Raw genomic sequence first — 19110 nt, forward strand, 5'->3', positions numbered from 1 at the left:
CCTTTCTCCCCCACTTCCCCACAGCGCTGAGGCAGACAAGAGCTCCCCGTTGGATGTGCCCAGGACAGACAGCGCGCTGGGCGGGTCAGGGACGACGCGCCATGAAGAGGGCGGGTTCCCAGCAGCTGGTTTCCCCGAGAGTCCGCGGTGGGGCCTTGGGGACGGCACAGCGACGCTAAGGCGCCAGCAGCTGCCTCGCCAGCTGCCCCCGTGCCCGCCCCTCAGACTGGTGCTCAAAGGAAATCAGAGGGCGAAAGAAGCAGGCAAGAGTGTCAGAAGATACCGTAAAGGAGCCCTTATCAAAGTTCTCTAGGTGTTTCTTGCCGGCCGGTGCCTGCGCTTCGTTGTCAATACCATGGACAGCACCCGCGAAACAACTCAGGGGCGCTTGGACGCCGCTGGCTTCTGGCAGGTCTGGCAGCGCTTTGACGCGGAGGGTGAGTAAAACAAGCCACCTGTACAGCCTTGCTGAAAGGACCTAGAGTTTCCTCTTCCCCATACGTCTTTCCCTGCAGAAGAAGTTGTCTTCCAGCGCTGTTAATGCAATATACCTAACGCAGTATACCTAACAGACGTTTGGTATACGGGAGCTGCACTTCTTGATACCTTGTGAAACTTCAGGGTGGGAGGAGAGACCTGAAACTACACCCCGGCCCCCACCCCCCAACCTGTGTGTGTGTGTGTGTGTAGTGATATACCGTATATATAATGACAAATATCATTGTATATATTAGAGGCTTGTGGGCTGACACTTGGGTATCTGAAGTCAGCCCTCTCTGACATTTTTACTCAAATGCTCATTTTTACTCAATGACTTTGCTGTGTAACCCCCAGTCTCTCAAACAGAGGGTGAATTTTATCAACTTTCAAAAAGATACTACCCTCACTCCCCAAAAAACTATTTGAAAAGAACTACTTACATTTGCTTTGTCTTCATTAAAAAAGAAACATAAAGAAAATATCTAAAGCGTGTGTTTTAACCTTGCAAACTAAGATTCAATGCTTACATCTCTTAAATTTTTCCAAGACTGCAAAATCCTTGGGTTAGAGTTTATTCTAAAACTCAGGTTTATTTGTGGATTAAAATTCATGTATGAATAGCTTTCCTTTCCCCAATATTTATACAAACCCCAGCACAAAGCATTTACTCTCAAATGTGTATTTGCTATTCACATCCATGTCATCTAGAGGTAGATACTGGCACTTAATTATAGTTACAGTAGATAGTGTCCATGGGGATTTTATAAATTTGAGATTAAAAACAAATTTAGATGTTAAATGTTAAATACTAAATGTCACATGTTATTCTGTGTAAGTGACTATTATTTATGGATACCTTCTTGCATTTAGAAAAAGGTTACATAGAAGAGAAGGAGCTTGATGCTTTCTTTTACCACATGTTGCCGAAATTTTGTACTGATGTAAGTACTTGTGCCACTAAGCATTAATTTATGTGTCTCTCACTGAATTATAAAAAGCATCCAAGTCGTATGTTGATTTGTACCTATTAATCACATCTGACCTCTTTTCTTCCCTGCATGTAATTTTTCTCCCTCTCCTAGCAGCACAGAGGGATTTAGGTAGGTTTTATGAGGTTCAGCTGTAGCATTTGACATGCTGATCACTGACTTTTAGTGTGACATTTGTCATCCACTCAGAGATTTTAACTGTAGATTCAAACAACCCTGTTTTGAACGTCTCCTTGGTTATGTCTCTGCTAATGGATTTAAACCTAGAGATAAGGTAGCTCACTTTGTTCAGAAAGGTGGAAAAGATGTTAAGAGCTTTTCAGGCTCTGGGTGTTTAGTGCCTTTGATATTACTTGGATAGCAAACCACAAACAAACCATTCAAAATCATTTTTCATTTTGTTAGAAAGGTTACAAATTTCTTGGGAAATGGCAAACAGAAAATAATAAACATGCCCAGAGCCCAAGTATAAATGTAAACCAATCCATCCAGTGTCCATATCCCTCCCTGATGGTAAATCTGGCCTTGAGAGATGCAGATTACCTTTTGATGAGCCCTGTACCAAAGCAGAGGAAAAATGCACACAGAGATGCACCAGCCTGGGGCTGGGATAACCTGGTAAAGACTCCATCAGGGGATATATGGTAAGAGGAGTAGCTCTGGAGACAGTAGCGTTTAAAACGAATTGTGGCGACAGCTTATCCTCAGCTATAGTTGTTTACATGGAAGAATACTGGAGTGCATCACACTTTCACATAGGAGCCCAGTGCGGGGAACAAGCAGCTTGGGGACGCTGTTTCTGGGGGAAGGGCAGTCAGCTCAGAATAAGAGAGGCTGCCATCTGCCTCTAACAGCCATACACAGAACTCGTAGTCTCCCCCTCTCGCCCCCAGCCCGTCTGCCTCTCATTTTCCATCTCTCTTCTGATCTCTGTTTCTCTTATGTTTCTGCCCATTTCTGTTTCTCATTCTGTGTTTCATGGGCTCCTCTCCCATTATCTCTTGACTTTCTCTGTGACTTCTCTGTCTCTCATCTCTCTCTCTCAGCTCTATTTCTCATGTCTCTCCATCTGTCTTTGTCCCTCTCCTGTCTCTTTGTTTCTCCTGCTTTCTATCTTCAGTCTGTTTCTCAAGCTCTCTCATTGTCGCTCCTCTCTCTTTTCCTCTCTCTTTCCTATCTCTCTTTGCCCTTCATTTCTTTTCTTTTATCAGTTTCTCTCCTCTCCTTTTCTCTTTCCTTCCCTTATCTCTCTGTCTCTCTTTCTCTGCTTTGCTGCCACTTACTACTGTAAATGCAAAGGCTCGTGTCATTCCAGAACCCATGGGTCTGACGCCATTTTGTCCAACATGACAGGAGTATTTCAGGAAAACAAAAAGATGAAGGCAAAACCATTCAAAGTCTTGCAATAAACTGGATGGTCAAAAAAACTAAACCGCAGAGACTTGGAACTTCACACCTTTTCAGAAAGCTCCTTGCTTTAGTGATTTAAAGAAAAGGAGGAGAAAAGTTGCTGTCACTATTGAAACCGAAAGTGTCTAATTTTCAGTCATGGGATGAGGGGTAGGGCTACTCAAACACTGGGGTCTGCTCTAGACTGAGGACACTGCGAGCTGCCTTCTTCTGGGGCTTGGGCTGACTTTAAAGGCATCGTTCCCATTAGTGAGGGAGAAGGTGGATGCCATCTCCCGTAGCTTGGCTGATCTTACCATCACCCCTCCCTTGGATCTGGCCCATGGCCTCACCTTCTCACACATGGACAGGCATGGTCCTTGGAGGAAAGGAAACAACAAATGACTCACCAGTCTGCTGTGCAACTGTGTTCAGTGCAGGCATTCCTGAGTCCAGAGGCGAAGGGCTTGGAAGGCTTGCAGAGTCCTTAGGCTAGTGAAAATAAAATTTTGGTGTGCTTAAGAATTACCTGTATTTGTTAACATGCAAAGCCCCAGGTCCCACCTCTTAGGTATTTCAGTACATTTGGGGGTCTGTCTGGGGTCTTGCATTTTAAAAGCACCCTGAGTCACACTGCATCTTCTTTCACTCTGTTCCCTCCAGGAACAGTGATTACCTGTCAGACAGGGGACTGTAATATAATTAGGCCAGTCCTGCTGAGTTGTGGCTGTAGCCCCAGGTGCCCCTCCTCAGCACTTGGCAAAGGAGAGAGGTTTTGGAGCCAGGGGAGAAGCTGTTTAAACTGTTAATCAGAAATGCTGTCATCTGCCATTGTTTCCTTTCAAAATGCTGAGGCATTACCCCAGGGAATATAGTTACAGGGACCTTCACTGGGCGCTCCACGATACCGGGACAACCATGATTAAGGAAACTGTTCCTAACTCTGGACTTTTTTTTCCTGCTGAGAAATGAATAGGCCCTAAGTATGTCCTTAACAAGAAGACATGTCCCTCTCAGCGGAGGGATAATCACCATTTGTGACACCTACTTTTAATCAGTGATGCCCCACTGAGTACAGAAGCAGCAGCAGGGGGGCCTCCATGACCAGGCAGCCCCTCACCCTGGTGTTTAAGTGTGACAAGAAGTTCATCAGAGGCCTGAATAGCTCTACTTCCCTCCCCTGATTAGCGAGTCACAGAGACCTTGAGGGAAGGAATTTGAAGATTTCTAACAGCAAGCTGCCTGCTAGTCAATCTTGGAGAGCAACCAGCCTGCTTGTAATTACCTGTTCCTCACAGCCTCTGAGGGGGTTGACTTAATGGAACCATCGGCTGCTCTTGCTGCTGTTTCTGTTACTCCGCCCCCTCTTATCTCCGCCTTTTGCCTTTTCAAATACTCAGAAGTGGCCTCTGAACTAGGCCCAGATCTAGCCAGTCTGTTGTACAGCATTGCTTTCTGGGGCTGTGTATGCATTCTTCGCATACAGATTGTAGCACATCCTGGGCCTGTTTCAATGCTTCAGAGATGATAAATACTCTGCTGGGACCTAGAGTCTCAGACAAGGTGAGCAGGGTTGGTGCTGATGGGAAATTACAACAGAGGGAGCCCTAGACTCTTTTGCTTTAGGTCCAAGGGATAATCATGGACTTTGGAGTTAGAGGTCTGAGAGGACGGAAGTCAAGTTTCTGTGCCTTCAAACTAAAGGTAGAAGGCCAAGCTGAAATTCAAAGTGAAGACCCACTTTCTTGCGTGATTTCCATTGTGATTTTTCTGTATGATGCACATACACACTCATACAAGCAAACAAACCACACAATCTATGGCGCCAAGACTAAAGAGGCTAATCTCTCATTACTTAGTGGAGTGTCAAATGAGGAAACCTGGTTGGCAGGGATAGTGTAGTGGTATTAGGGAGAATAAATTTAGTATAACTGATCTAGTCTGAAGTCTAGGAATACGGCATTGTTTGGGAGTATCTGAGTCTCTCAGCCCCTACATCAAAATTCATTCTCCATTGTTGATTATACATGTCACCCTTCTTTGTAATAACCCTGCAGTCCATTGATGAAGAACAATTTAATGTGTGGAAAAGGTTGTACAAGGAAGGGATATGTGACGTCTTCGGTAGTTCAATGATTATCTATTTGGTTTCCTTTTTAATTATTTTCCCCTAATTATTTTTTTCCTTGGCGAGACCAAGATTAAAAGAATAAACTCTAGCAAACTGGGGACCCAGAAGAGCTGGACTTTTCAAATAGAAAAGAATAAAAAAAACCTCTGAGTTCTTGGGAAGAAAGTTTATATGTTCATTACAAGACAATCTTTTGTCACAACCAAATATAGAATGATGTTCAAATTCATTCTATCAACAGTCTAGTCTCTAAGCTTCTCTTCATTCATATTTTAGGAGCTCACTAGCTACATAGTCTTACCTAGTTAGGATTCTGAATAGTGGTTATTTGTTTAAGAAATCTCCATCTCTCTCTCTCTCTCTCTCTCTCTCTCTCTCTCATGTGCAACTTGATGGGATCACTTTCAATGGCTAAGTAACTTACTTTCCAGGTTAGACTAACATAATTATCAGGCTATATACTCTGAATATTTGATATCCTAACTACATTTTTGGAATCTCAGTGGCTTTAATGTGGTTCTGTCTGGCCCACTGTAGGACGCAGTCATGGAAGAAAATGTGCAGAAGATGAAACAACAATTTATGTCTGCCCACAATGTCTCTAAAGACGGTCGCATACAGATGAAAGAGGTACCTTTTATGACTGTAACTTTCTTGACTGTACCTTCTTGGGCTATAATTTTCTCTGATGGATAATGAAAGTTTTACATTTGATTGGAAAATTAGAACCCTCTGCAAGGCAGCTGGGTTACATAACATTTCTGAAGAGCTCACTTTTCCTTTTTCACCAGCTTAATAACAAAGAGTATATGATGCTTCCATCATTTTATTTAGGTCAATCAATATTTATACTTATTTTATAATTGGGGAATTGATATGCTGGAGGCTTTTCAGTTACTTGATCTAATATTTGTCTCTTTCCACAGTGTCCTGTTCAAATTCAACCTTGACATAAGGGAAAACGTACTGACAATAAATGAGTTTAAACTTCAGTATCAGTTCCCAATGGAGATTGGAAAGATCTGTCCGTGAACATAATTAAAAACAAAACAGAGAGCAGCCGCCTCTACTTCAACTCAACCCACACTTATTAAGTACCTACTAAAGCAAGGAACTGTGTTAGGCATGCAGTGCCAGGCACAGTCTGTCTTTAACCTGATAATTTTTCCTTCCAGTTACAAAAAGGTTTACAGTTTAGAAAGGATTTCCACACATATTATGTTACTTTACCCCCACAGTAGCTATAGAAAATGGGCATGGAACATTATCTCTATTTTACTGATGAGGAAACTAAGTTACTTTCCTAGCATCGTATGGCCAGTAAGTGGCACTGGATTAAGTTGTAACCCACTTATAGGTAGGAATCTATACAGGTTTATTCTATAGAGTTATAAACCCATACATAAAAATGAGCTGCTATGAAAGTAAGATATTAATTTCAGAGACAAAAGTGCCTGCTAGACATATTACCTGACATCTGAAGAGCTAGTCTCTTAATGCTGTCGTACTTAGTCAATATTGTTGGTGAAAATAGTAATTTTTCTTCTGAAAGTTATGATAATAAGGCAAGATTATGTCTTCTTATAAAAAATAGACATGTTCACACCAGGGGGCTGCCTTTTCAGAAAACTACTAAGCTAAACTCCAGATTTATGAGTGTAGCTCTTTCCAAAGTTTTCACTAAAAGGCAAAAATTATTTATATAACCAATAATAATTGCATTATAATTGATGTAAACATATCAGTGTATTGATTAATGGAAAAGTAATTGTAAGCATCAAGCTAGAAATACCAAAGTATTCATAATTACATGTTCACGGTTACATTCTCCAGCCTATAGAACAGAGCATAGCGTATAGTGGCGCTCAACAAATATTTGTTAATTTAATAATAAATGAATGAAACATGGTAAATAATGAAAAACTACGCCATTATCTTACCAATTACTGGTAGACCTTCCTGAAGCAACTGGGAACTTGGCTAAAACTTTGACATCCATGCCAACCAACCTGTCATGGAGTCCTGCCAATGAGCATAACTGAGGTTGTTTGTAGAGACGCTGACGGTATAGGACTGCTTTGGTCCCCTTAAAACCTCATGAGTCTGTGAGAGTAAAGAGTAGCAAAGGTCTCTCCTACTGCCTCCTGCTATACCGCTGGCCATTTCGCGTACTCCAATTACAGGTACTTGTGACATAAAATCAGCTCACCTGCACACATTTTAGATATTTTAGCACAAAACAAAATGGGAAAGGAGTCACATCTAAGAGCCAAAGTGCAGCTTGGGGATGATCTGTGTACTTGATTTGTCCAGGGCTCCTCTGTGCCACTCTGGTCAAACTGAAGACAGAGTGCGTTCTAAAGGCTTAGGGCTGGTGAATTACATTTTAATTTGGTTTCTTAGCCTGTGCCACCCCATGCGAAAACACACTTAGTCCTGCAGAGCAGTTCTCAGCTGACCTTGTGTGGGTGGGTAGGAAAAACACAAAGTCAACAGGTGAAATATGAAACCTTGGCCAAGTGACTTCATCTCTCTGAGCCTCAAGTTCATCATCTTCATCCACAGAGAAGTTACCACTGACTAAATTTTTAATAGGTACCAGGGACTTTGCTAAACAGTTTATAAATAGTGCCTCACCTGACTTTTAGTCTTCACATAAGCACCAGGATATAAATATTATTATCTCCATTTTACAAATGAGGAAATTGAGGCACAGAGGTATCAATTAAATTGTCCAAGATCAAATAATAGGTGAATACAGAGAAGGAATTTGGATCCACACTAAAGCCAACCACATACTGCATTGTGCTGCCTCCCATTAGGATTAAAATGCCAATACTTATATTTACCTGAAGGATTGGTGTGAGAATTTAATGAGATGATAAATGAAAAGTACATTGCCAGTGACTGCCATGTAGTAGGTATTCAATATATGACAGCTGTTATTAACACGATGTGCCCTTGAGCTGACCTACATCCAACTAGAGAATATGAATGGGAGTGTGGGCTAATCATTCCTACAACCTAGCAGAAGCATTTGCTCTGGACTTTCTCTGTAGCATTGAACAAGATGCTGGGAGAACTATGGCTATAGAAGAAATGGCCACTGTTTATGGGGGACAATTCAGAAAGAAGACAGTATACACTGAAATACCATAGGTTTGGCAAAGAACCCAGCCAAACGTGCCTATGAGCTGAAACAAGTGTTACCATCACATAGGGGAAGAACATGTTACCTTTGTTCATGGGAGCAAGGGAAGTAAATCAATAGAACTGGTTCTCATATAGACAGCTGGACGGCTAAATTTACCACAAGTGAACCAACTTTTAAAGTATCAATATAGATGCTAATAATATAAAAGAATATAAACCATAGCCAACTCAAGAATCAAGCCAGACAGCAATCATTCCTGCTTTTGTGTACGGCACCGAAGTGATCTGTATACACAGCATCTCACCAGCACAGCACAGGGGTTAAAAGCGTGGGCTTAGTTGAAGTCCTGACTCCACCACTTACTAACTACATAAGGATGGCAAGTTCCTTATCTCTGTGTAGCCCAGTTTCCTTAACTAATAAATAATAATAATGATGTGTTATGCACCCTATAGGTTGTTAGGATTAAATGAGTTAGCATATATAAGCACTTAGAACAATTCATGGCACGTATAAAAATTATTGGGTATTTTTATTTTCTACCATAATTATAGAGTTGTTAATATAAAATTGGAGCCTCTCAGAATAAGGTCTGGAACATTTTAAGCACTAACACATTTATTAGTAAATAATAATAAAGATGATTATTATTATTTTGGATTGTAAGCTCATGCAAGACAGATACTCATAGTGTTTCATACCTAGAAGGGTGCAACACTTCTTGAAAGAATCAATGAATCCAAAATGACAATCAAGGGCACGGAACTACATGTCGGGCTCTCCATCCTGAGAGATCCAAGACCTTCTGCCCTCTAATATGTTCCTTGATGCCTTTTACCCACGGAGCCCGGGCCAGTGTCACCAGCTGCTATCTCTCCCTTTTCCTTTAGCTTGCCTGCATGTTCTTGTCCGAGGATGAAAACTTTCTTCTGCTCTTTCGCCGGGAAACCCCCTTGGACAGCAGTGTGGAGTTTATGCAGGTAAGCGTTTGGTTGTGTCTCTATGGAGGGTGAGGCCAGGATTCCAGCCACCTGCTGTGGCTGCCACCACTCCTGCCCAGTTCCCAAGGGAGAGCTGCCCACAGAGGACAAGACCAAGCAAAGAAGCCCTTGTGTCGAGCCTGGCCCCAAGCCCCAATGTGCTCTCTCAGTGTGCTGACCCGGGCTGCCCCTGAGCTGACAAACTCCTTAGCCTGGGCTAGAGGAAGGCTTAGACGAGGGGCCCAGCAGGTACCTGAGGCATGTAATGGGAGGGTAGGGTGGGGGTCATGGAGCCTGGAGAGCACATGCCCATCAACAGCCCAGAGTTCTGTGAGCTCCAGCCAACTGCTGCCTTCTGAGAACGCAGCCCGGGCATCTAGACTCTATGGGAAACTACTTATTTTTAAATGTTGGCAACTAATTCTAGTTTTGAAGGCACAGGATGGTCAAAATATAACTTATTAGAGGGCTGATCCAGCCAGCAGGCATCTCTTTGCAATCATTGTGCCAGAATAAAAACAAAAGGCAGAACCAATGGCTCCTCTTATCTCCTCTTTCAGCCTCTAGGTGTTACTGTCTGTGGGTGAAAAAAGACCAGGGAAGGCAGAGCAGGGTGTCTTCCAGGCCAGAGCGGCAGATTCAAGACAGCTCCTGCACCCAGGGCCCCATTCCTGAAAGACTTACCAGGTCCCCACTTAGGAGATAATAACTTAGCACCCTTGTGCACTACTTTATTTATCTTCTGGCCAAGTGGAAGTTATGAGAAATGGAGCAAGCACTTGCATAGACAATTCACAGAAGAAATATGAATAGACAATTGATATACAACAGCAACCAAAGAAATGCAAATTAGAAACAACTAACTTTTCCAAAGTGGTAAAGATTTTAAGAGGATCAACAAAAAGATACAGCGCTGGCAAGCAAGCACTGAGGCTGTGGCTCGTGCTCTCCGGGTAGGCACGCACACTGGGATAATTTTACGGAAAGCGATTTTGCAAAAATGTAATCAGGATTCTTTAAAATTTCATAATCCAGGGTTAATTTAAAAAAACCTTTACCCTTTGACTTAATAATTCTACTTCTCCAAGCATCTATGTTAAGGATATAATCAGAGATGCAGACAAGTTTTCTACACAATGATGTACATTAAATATTTCTGTTACTTAGTATGGTTAAAACTGAAAATAACATAAATGCTTAACAATGAAAGAAAAATTAGGTAAATTATGATACATTCATACAATTCATTCATTCCACAAATACTTATGTGCCCCTGCAGTATGCCAGAAACTGCTCTAGGCCCTGGAGATTCATGAGAGAAAAACCCCATTGTGGAACTTTATGCATCACTGAAAATCAAGTTTTCAAAGACTATCTAATGACAAGAAGGAAATGCGTTATGGTGTTAAGAAACAAAATTGTATATGTGTTATGATCTTAACTTTGCTTAAAAAATTATTTACCCTAACACCCACATAAATAAGACAACGGGTAAATACACACTAGATAAATATTGGGTTTTTTTAGGGGTAAGATTTTGGATAATCTTTATGTTCTCTGTACTTTTGTATTTTCCAATTGTGTAGAATCATTATTCTATTATTTACAGATTATTTTAAATGACATTTTCAAAATAATTTTAGTTGTGTTTAAGAATGCTCACAGAAAATTTTAAATGAAAATAATAGACTACCCAAGTGTGTAGGCCATATGACTTCCCCTTCATTTTGTCACATATATAATAGAAACACAATGAAAAGGAAACACATAGAAATGACAAGTGACTATCTTGGGGTAGGAATTTCAGAAGATTGTAGTGTTTTTTATTTCAGTAATTTTGCACAATAAATATGATTTGCTTTTATAATCAGCAGAAAGTATTAAAATGTTATGCCTGTGTAGGCTTGAATAATCTTGAGAAATGGGAAAAAGAAAGGTTCCATAATGCCATTTCCATCTTTTTTTTAAAAAAAAAACTTTCTCCATTTTTCCTCCCTCCCTTCTAGTTTGTCAATTTCTTCTGTAAAGAAGTGCTTTCTCTTTCTCTACCCAATTAAAAAAAAATATTTTGGATTCTTGAATTCTTTATTTTTAAATTAAATTTGTTATAACCTATGTACTCTCCTATATATTTTAAGAAATCCTACCTTAATGTCTTTATATTCCCCCTGAACCACAGGACCTTAAGACACTTTAACTATCAGCTCACTTGCCATTATTGTCCAGAATATTAGTTCTATCTTGTTTTCTTTAATCCCACAAATTTTACGCTAACAAGATATGTTTCCATTTGCCCACATGCTTCCCATTGTGTTTGTACATCATTCCTTCTTCATCTTAGATTTTCCTCCTTTGTGTTCTTCCTTCCTGGAGTATATCCTTTACCAAGAGACTGTTGGTAATAAATTCTGTTTTTGTTTGCCTGGAAACCTCTTTATTTTGCTTTTATTCTTTAAAGACAGGCATATATAGTAGTCACATAAAGATCTTTGGCCCACCAATAGCTCAGGTGCAGTAAAACTGTAAGATAATTTAGATGGAAAATGTTTGGGGAACAGCATAAAAAAGCAGGTAAAAATGTTTTTGTTATTTGAAATTCTCATTCTTAGTTCTGGTATAGTCACACCATTAAAGTTAGGATATAAATCACATTTAACCAGTTGATTTTCTAAGCCTGGTTAGATTCAGGCAGAAACGTTGGTGACAGGGACTGAAAGGGGCAATGTTTCTGAACACTTCTCACTAAATATCAGCATCTCCTACTATCCCTGCAGGATATTCAGGCAGGACCCTAGTTGTGATCTAGAATTAAGGTCCCTGCAGTTGATGACTCAGGTAACCCATTCCACATCAATGAAACATCTGTCAATTAAAAAAAATACTTAATGCTACTTTTTCATTCTGTATAGGAGTTAGGGAACTTGTTAACTTGTGAGGCTTGGATATGGAAAAATCAGAGGTGGTCAAAATCACACCATTTACTAAAGAAAGCAGTTCAATGTTTCCTTAAAAATATTCAGCTGTTCTGTCTTCCAGTTTAAGTAACTGTATCTTCAGCTGGATGAATGCTGTTTTTTGTGGGGTTTTTTGGCCACGCTGCCCAGCATGTGGGATCTTAGTTCCCCGACCAGGTATTGAACCCGAGCCACCTGCATTGGAAGCGCAGAGTCTTAACCACTGGACTGCCAGGGAAGTCCCATGAATGCTGTTCTTAAACCAATGAGAGGGTTGGCTTGCTACTGGGAATTATCAGAGATGTTTTATTCCCTTTACCTGGAGCCAAGACCACAAAGGCAAGATTCCTTAGGGGCCCTTTCTGCCGTGCAATTTATTTTGGGGAAGTTCACCTTTGCATTAAGGTTATTGCTGTTCGGGGTTTTAGTCTTATGTAGGTGCCTCAGTTTGACTTCCCACCTTGGGTGGCCCCAGGATTTGTCTCCTGTCTACCTTGTATGCAGTTTCCTGATAAAGCTACAGGCTAAGTTATCAGAGATCAGTAGATGTACCTAGGACAGACTTTGGTTTCTGTCATGCATTTTGTGCTTTCCTATCATGTCAGACCTCTTAGAAGTCCCCTCACTTTCTTGCCAGCTGAGCTATGTATTTAAAGAGTTGTTTTTAGAGTACTCTGCATTTTTAGGAATTTAGTACAAAGAAGATTTCTTAGTTTGCCATATTGCCTCCCACTGAAGGCCAACCCTTGATATCTTTCCATTTTGAACTTTCCATAGCTCCCTTTCAGTGAGTGCACTGTGGTCCTCCTAAGTGGCTCTAAGTGAATGCAGTGAGTCATTTCTAGTGAGTGCTGCCCAAACAATAGCTGTCACCAAAGAAAGCCTAAAATTCTCCATGCAAAGTCTTAGTTGCACCCAGTTAAGTACTGTTATCAGATGCTGAACCATAGTAGACAGCAGCGTAAGTTGACCCCAAATTATTTGAGGATAAATGGATTAATGGCTTTTGTGTATTTCAGATTTGGCGCAAATATGATGCTGACAGCAGTGGCTTTATATCAGCTGCTGAGCTTCGTGTAAGTGTTGTCGGGAGCTGTGTCTGGGTGAAGGGCGGGTTTGCTCATCACTGGGAATTTGATATATGTGTATCATGAGTTTGATTTCTGTGTTTCCAAGAAACATGGATATGAATTTGTTACTTAAAAAAACTGATTCGTGTTTAGAAGGTTTAGAAACTGTATGTTGGATTTATTGCTTGCTAAAAGCATTTCAGTTCCTTCCTAAAACAAACGAACCACAATTCTTAAAATACAGCCTCTTGAGATTTTTAGGTTTATTTGCTCACTAGATAAAATGCAGCTCTTCTCTTGGTGTTACAGAACTTCCTCCAAGACCTCTTCCGCCACCACAAAAAGGCCATTTCTGAGGCTAAGCTGGAAGAATATACTGGCACCATGGTGAGTAACTGAGCAATGCGATCTCCATGAGGACAGCTTCTCCGCTGCCTCCTCAGGGTCCAGAAACATTGTCTGGTACAGTGGATGATTCTACTCATTTAGCAAGTTGATTTAGAGCAATTGGGAATCAGATAGATGGGAGATGTGTGTCCCACCTCTGCCATCTTTAGCCATGACCTTGAGAAACTGTCCAGCCTCTCAACTTTATTTACTTCATCTGAAAAATGGAGATTAATAGTATCTAGTTACTGCGAGGGCAAGTGAGTGGATGCATATGAAGCACTTTGCAGAGCATCAAGGAAATAATAAATGTTCAGTACATGTTAGCTCTTCCTGTAGTGGTTGTTGTGGTCCTTGTTGTCATTATTTCACTTGCCCCTCATGCCATCATGTGACCCCAGGACTATTTTCAGCGTCAAAGCTCCCTGGAAAATGGTGAAGTAGGAGAAGCTGCCTTTGGTGGACTCATCCTCATATTCTGTTTCAGTTCCTAACTTGATGCTTTTCTCCCAGTGCTAATCAACAATCTGTATTGAATTGGATCTGGCTTCTCTACCATTTGTCTCCCCCCGAGCCCCTTCCCATCCCCAGATGTGTGCTTCGTTCCAATCAAACTCTGTAGGTTTCTTAATTAACAAGCAAGGAAATTGCTGGTAAAGGTTTAATTACTTGTGCAATTGCTACACTTATTATAGAAAGAGTTCTTGAGTAGACCCATCTTCCTGAACCTTCTGGTGAACAGCCACGGAAGCATATCACTGAGAAGAGTTTTATGGATCCCTGTTAAAATGTGTACCACTAGGTTCATCTATTTAGGCCTTTAACTGATGTTTCCGAATACTGTATTAATTCTAACAACTCCTCTATAGCACTGGCATTGTTCCTGCTATTTTGTATATCTGATGATTGAGGCTTGGAAAGGGTAAGTAACTAAGTCACCACCAAGTTGAATCCCTAGACTCGTTTTATAAAAATCAGATCAACTGGGAAATGTTAAGTTGCCTAGCCTAAGGCACCAGTTAAACTGGAAGTTGGGCTCTCCTGGCTTTCAACCCTGCATCTTCCTGGCTCTCACTCTGTACTCTGACTACTCCGAATGCTGCTTCCAGCCAAGGGCATCAGCCCCGGGAAGGAAGAATGTGCTCTTGACCATGATACCTTGTAAATGGGCTGGACAGGAGCAAAGCTGATGCCAAGGGCAGAATCACACCCCAGGCCAGGATCTCAATCAAGGAAATTATCTGGCTTCCTACTATGTTGACTTGTTGTAATAGCATGCAAAACGCTGTTTGAAATCCTGAGTAAATAGGTACTTAGCACTAAAGAGGGACGTGGGAAATCCCTGAGAAGCAGGAAGCAGGTTCCCAGCTACAGGGATATCTCTAGTTTCCTTTTGATCTAAGTTCCAGGGAAACCCTCTAATAGAATGAATAATCTGAAAAAGGAAATTAGACTGAAACTGCCTGGGGGAGAGAATAACAAGGAAATTATTCTTCCTGTTGGGCATTTTTTTCAACATTGATTTAACAATGTTAGCACTGGCTGTTGTTATCTTGATTTTATTAATGTATAAAACAGGCCCTACACAATGAAATGCTTGCATTTAGAATCTCCAGCATGTTTCCAGTATTTCCTTGAATACCTTTGACTCTGAGGGGCTTCCCTCCACCTCCAACTAGAATACTAAGCCACTGCTTTCTGACTTTTTAACATAGCTTGGCTATTTTTTCCTTACTTTTCTCCACCTGGTTCTTGCTCATCCTTCAAGATTTAGTTAGACGTCATCTTGCCCTAGAAGATCTTCCATAACCTTCTTCTATAGTGGATCCAAGTGCCTCTCCTCTGTGCCCCTATAGTATCTTGTGTATTTCACTGTCTTAACATCATAGTCATCCATTTAATTCATTCCACAAATATTCCTCAAATACCTGCTATGCCTCAGGCACTATTCTAGTCATCAAGGATTCAGCAGTGAGTGAAATAGACAAAGGAGAGACTGACACTCACAATAAACACAATAAATAATAAATTACACTGCATGATAGAGGGTAATAGTGTTATGGAAAAAATTGAAAAGTAGACCAGGCAGTGCCAGCAGGGCAGCTAGGATGGGAGTTTGGGGAGGTGTAATTTTCAACAGGGTGGTCAGGGGAGGCCCTTCAAGAAGATGCAACATGAGAAAGGACCAAAGGTGCAGCAAGCAGAGTCCCTGGGTCAGGGGTGTGCCTGGGATTTCCAGGAACAGGAAGAGACCAGTGTGGCTGGAGCAGAGTAAGCAAGGATGAGATGTAGGCCAAACCAGGTTGGGCTTTTGGGGCCACTGTGAGAACTTGGGGTTTTAGTTGGAGGGAGATGGAGAGCCACTGGAGGATTTGAAGCAGAGGATGCCATGATCTGGCTGCTGTGTTGAGAAGAGCCCGAAATGGGCAAGCAGGGAATCAGGAAGACCTGTTAAGAGGCCATTGCTCCATCCAGGTGAGAGAGGATGGCAGCTTGGACCAGGGTCAGGTAGCAGAAGAGATGAGAACTAGATCTGTCTGAAGACGGAATCAGTAGGATTTCCTGATGAAGCAGCTGGGAGTCAAGGATGACGCTGACACTGTTTATGGATCTTGTACTCCACTAGGCTGTGATTCCTCAAGGGCAAGGTGGCATCTTATCTTTGTGTTCTCAGCCCTCCCACGGAGCCTGGCACACAGTGGGCTACTTAATGCGAATTGTCTGAACTGAATTTTCAGTTATTACCTCATAAACAGCTATGAATAAACCCTAACAATATGGGTAAAATTTGCCCTTGGGACCCTCCCGCCTCCCCTGTCTGTGTTCCTTGGGACCCTCCAGCTCCATCATGACTCTTGATCCCTCTTGAGGCGCCTCGCCTACTGCATAATGCACATCGCAGCATTTTGCACAGACCCAGCTTTCCTCAAGCAGTGCTTCATGTTCCGAAATTCTCCTTTTTCTCTTTCCTTGTTTAAAACCAGACCCTCCAGGGCAGAACCAGAAAGGGAGCCTGGAATTGCTGAGCTCCCTCCTTATGTCTCTCACTGGGGTCCTTCATCACAAAGAGTCACCCAGAAGGATCCCAACCAGGCAATGGGTAGGAGCCGTGCTGAGCCCAGGGGACAGAGGCAGACAGGGAGATGGGAGCCCCGAGCTGATGATGGGAGGTAGGAGGGACAGGAGTGAGGGCTAGAGCTGGAGGCATGGAGACAGAGCAAAGCAAATCCAGAAGGGGCAGTCAGAGCAGGGCGAGCCTAGTATACGCCCCTGTGGATTCGCAAGTCACGTCACTCTGCTCCTTTTCTTAAGCTGGGTCTGAGATGGTTTTTCTGGGCTGAAAGGTAGGGTCTCAAAGTGACCGAGAATATCCCCTCCCTCACCAAAACCCCACTCTCTTAATGCTGCTTTCTCAGGTTAGAATGTGCTCTAGTAAACTAGTTCATACAAAGATGTGAGTTCGTTCCTTCAACAAATATTTAGGGAGAACCTACCAAGGAAGATACGGTCTCTGACCTTATGGAGTCTTCCAACTGGGAGGAAGTTTGGTAAGAACGGGAAAGGGAGCAAACATTCCCTCTGGTCCCTCCCTTTCATCCCCACTGTGTGCATCACTGCCCTAGAGTATCGACCCATAAGTAGAAATTGAGTTCAATTTTCCTTTCAGCCCTTAAATACAGCAATTTCACCTTGAGATCCAATTAAAAGATTCTTGAACAGTTTTCTGGATTTTTAAAAAAATAAGATGGACTGCAATGAAGCAGCAATTCTAGAGCTTCAGCAAAGGCAGGACAAGAAAAGGTAGGTGGACAAAGGGGAAAGGCCAGGAGAGGGATAAATTAGGAATTTGGGATTAACAGATACACACTACTATATATAAAATAGATAAACAACAAGGACCTACTGTATAGCACAGGGAACTATATTTAATATCTTGTAATAACCTATAACGGGAAAGAATCTGAAAAAATATATATACACACACACATATATGTATAACTGAATCACTTTGCTGTATACCTGAAACATTGTATATCAACTATACTTCAATTAAAATAAAAAAAGGTAGGTGAAAAGAATTAAAGTTAAATTTTTTAAAAGATGTCTTCTTAAGAGTACACACAGTACTTTATTTTCATTGAAACGTAGCCAGTGTTTGCTTTAGTATTAAATATTTTAATCCTAATAATTGAGAGTTCCTTCTGTGCTGGGCCCTGTGTGAAGCACTTTTCAAACATCTTATTTGATTCTCACATGAACCTTATGAAATAAGTATTTTTAAACCTCTATTTTGTAAATGAAAAAACTGAGGATTACAGGTCAGAGATGATAAGGATGGAGTGGAAATTCAGACCCAAATCCATCTTCAAACTGTATTCAAACCGTAACATTCACGTCTGAAAGTCTAAATGTCAAATTATTAAAATGAAAACTTTCAAAAGAGGGAGGGCTGAGCTCTATGAGAGATCAAGAAGAGATACAAATCCCTATGAATAAAGTGAAGAGCAAGGTGAGGGCAAAGCCATGTTAGGAGATTAGGATTCTCTTAGTATTTTTAAAGATAAGATAATACAGGAGCTCTGACAGCCACAACAGAATTTATTACCCAGAAAGATGGATTTTTCTCCTCCTGAAGTCCCTAAATACTCCTAAGAATTGACAACTTCTTAAACACCAAAAAGGACACAAATTAATGAAAGAAACAAGAAAGGGTTCCACAAAATTGTTCTGGAGAAAAGAGGAACACTGATTAAACTGGGGAAGGGAGAAAGAGAAGAAGAGTGAATTGTGGCTGCATAAAGCCCCAGGGGTCACCTCAGTCAAACATCCCATTATAAGGGGCAGGACAGGCAGGGAGGAGAAATATAGACTGCTTAGGAAGTCAGTACTGGGCTGAAAAGAGATCCTGTACATCACACATCAAGCCCCGCAGCCCTAGTTGCCCAGAGCTCTTTTCTTCACAGCTCTACAGTTTACATTTAAGAAACCTCAGGCTGGCAGCTCTTACAATGGAATGCCCTGAGCTGAAGAAAACCTATGAAATGAAAAAAGAAATGGCAATGTACACTTTTGATGGCTTTGGCTTGGATCCAGAAGCTTAGAGTCCTGTGAAGGAGCTGAGGGGAATCCGAGGGGTCTTAGCCAACTTTTGAGTATCTAGAGGTTGAGAAATGACAGTTGACCAAGACTGTCCTGTTTCTCCTGTTGTATGTGTCTGTTTCATTGCTAGAATCCTGTGGCTCTTCTGCTCATGTGTGCTGCAGTTAAGTATTCATTTTTGCTCTAAATTGTCCCATGAAGGCCCATGATCAATTAAACTCCAGGTAGCCCCTCACTGGTTCTTTATGCGCTGGGGTGATACGTAAGTGTTGAGGAATCTAGTGAAAGAGTTTCCACCCAAGGATCTGAGTTTGCCCTGAAGACTAGATGAGTTTAATGAGATTTTGGCCCATCTATTTCATTTTTCTTTCTTAAATTGTAAAGGCGACTTATACTTTTCCAATGAACAGATATGGGAACTGGACTACAGTTTTTTTTTTTTTTTAAAGACTCTTTACATTTCCTTAGAGACTTTT

General features: G+C 41.5%; 1 protein-coding gene across 1 annotated transcript in view; it reads left to right on the plus strand.

Annotated features, from left to right (window-relative positions):
- Positions 1–355: 355 nt before the first annotated feature.
- Positions 356–19110, plus strand: part of SCGN (secretagogin, EF-hand calcium binding protein) — a 37036-nt gene continuing 18281 nt past the window's right edge. Inside the window, exons 1-6 of the mRNA XM_061194882.1 lie at positions 356–437; positions 1351–1421; positions 5527–5619; positions 9034–9123; positions 13097–13153; positions 13457–13534. Of these exons, the coding sequence (XP_061050865.1) occupies positions 356–437; positions 1351–1421; positions 5527–5619; positions 9034–9123; positions 13097–13153; positions 13457–13534 (471 nt within the window). The remainder of the gene's footprint in view (positions 438–1350; positions 1422–5526; positions 5620–9033; positions 9124–13096; positions 13154–13456; positions 13535–19110) is intronic.

Source organism: Eubalaena glacialis, chromosome 7 (genome assembly GCF_028564815.1).
Source record: "Eubalaena glacialis isolate mEubGla1 chromosome 7, mEubGla1.1.hap2.+ XY, whole genome shotgun sequence".
Lineage (NCBI taxonomy): Eukaryota > Metazoa > Chordata > Mammalia > Artiodactyla > Balaenidae > Eubalaena > Eubalaena glacialis.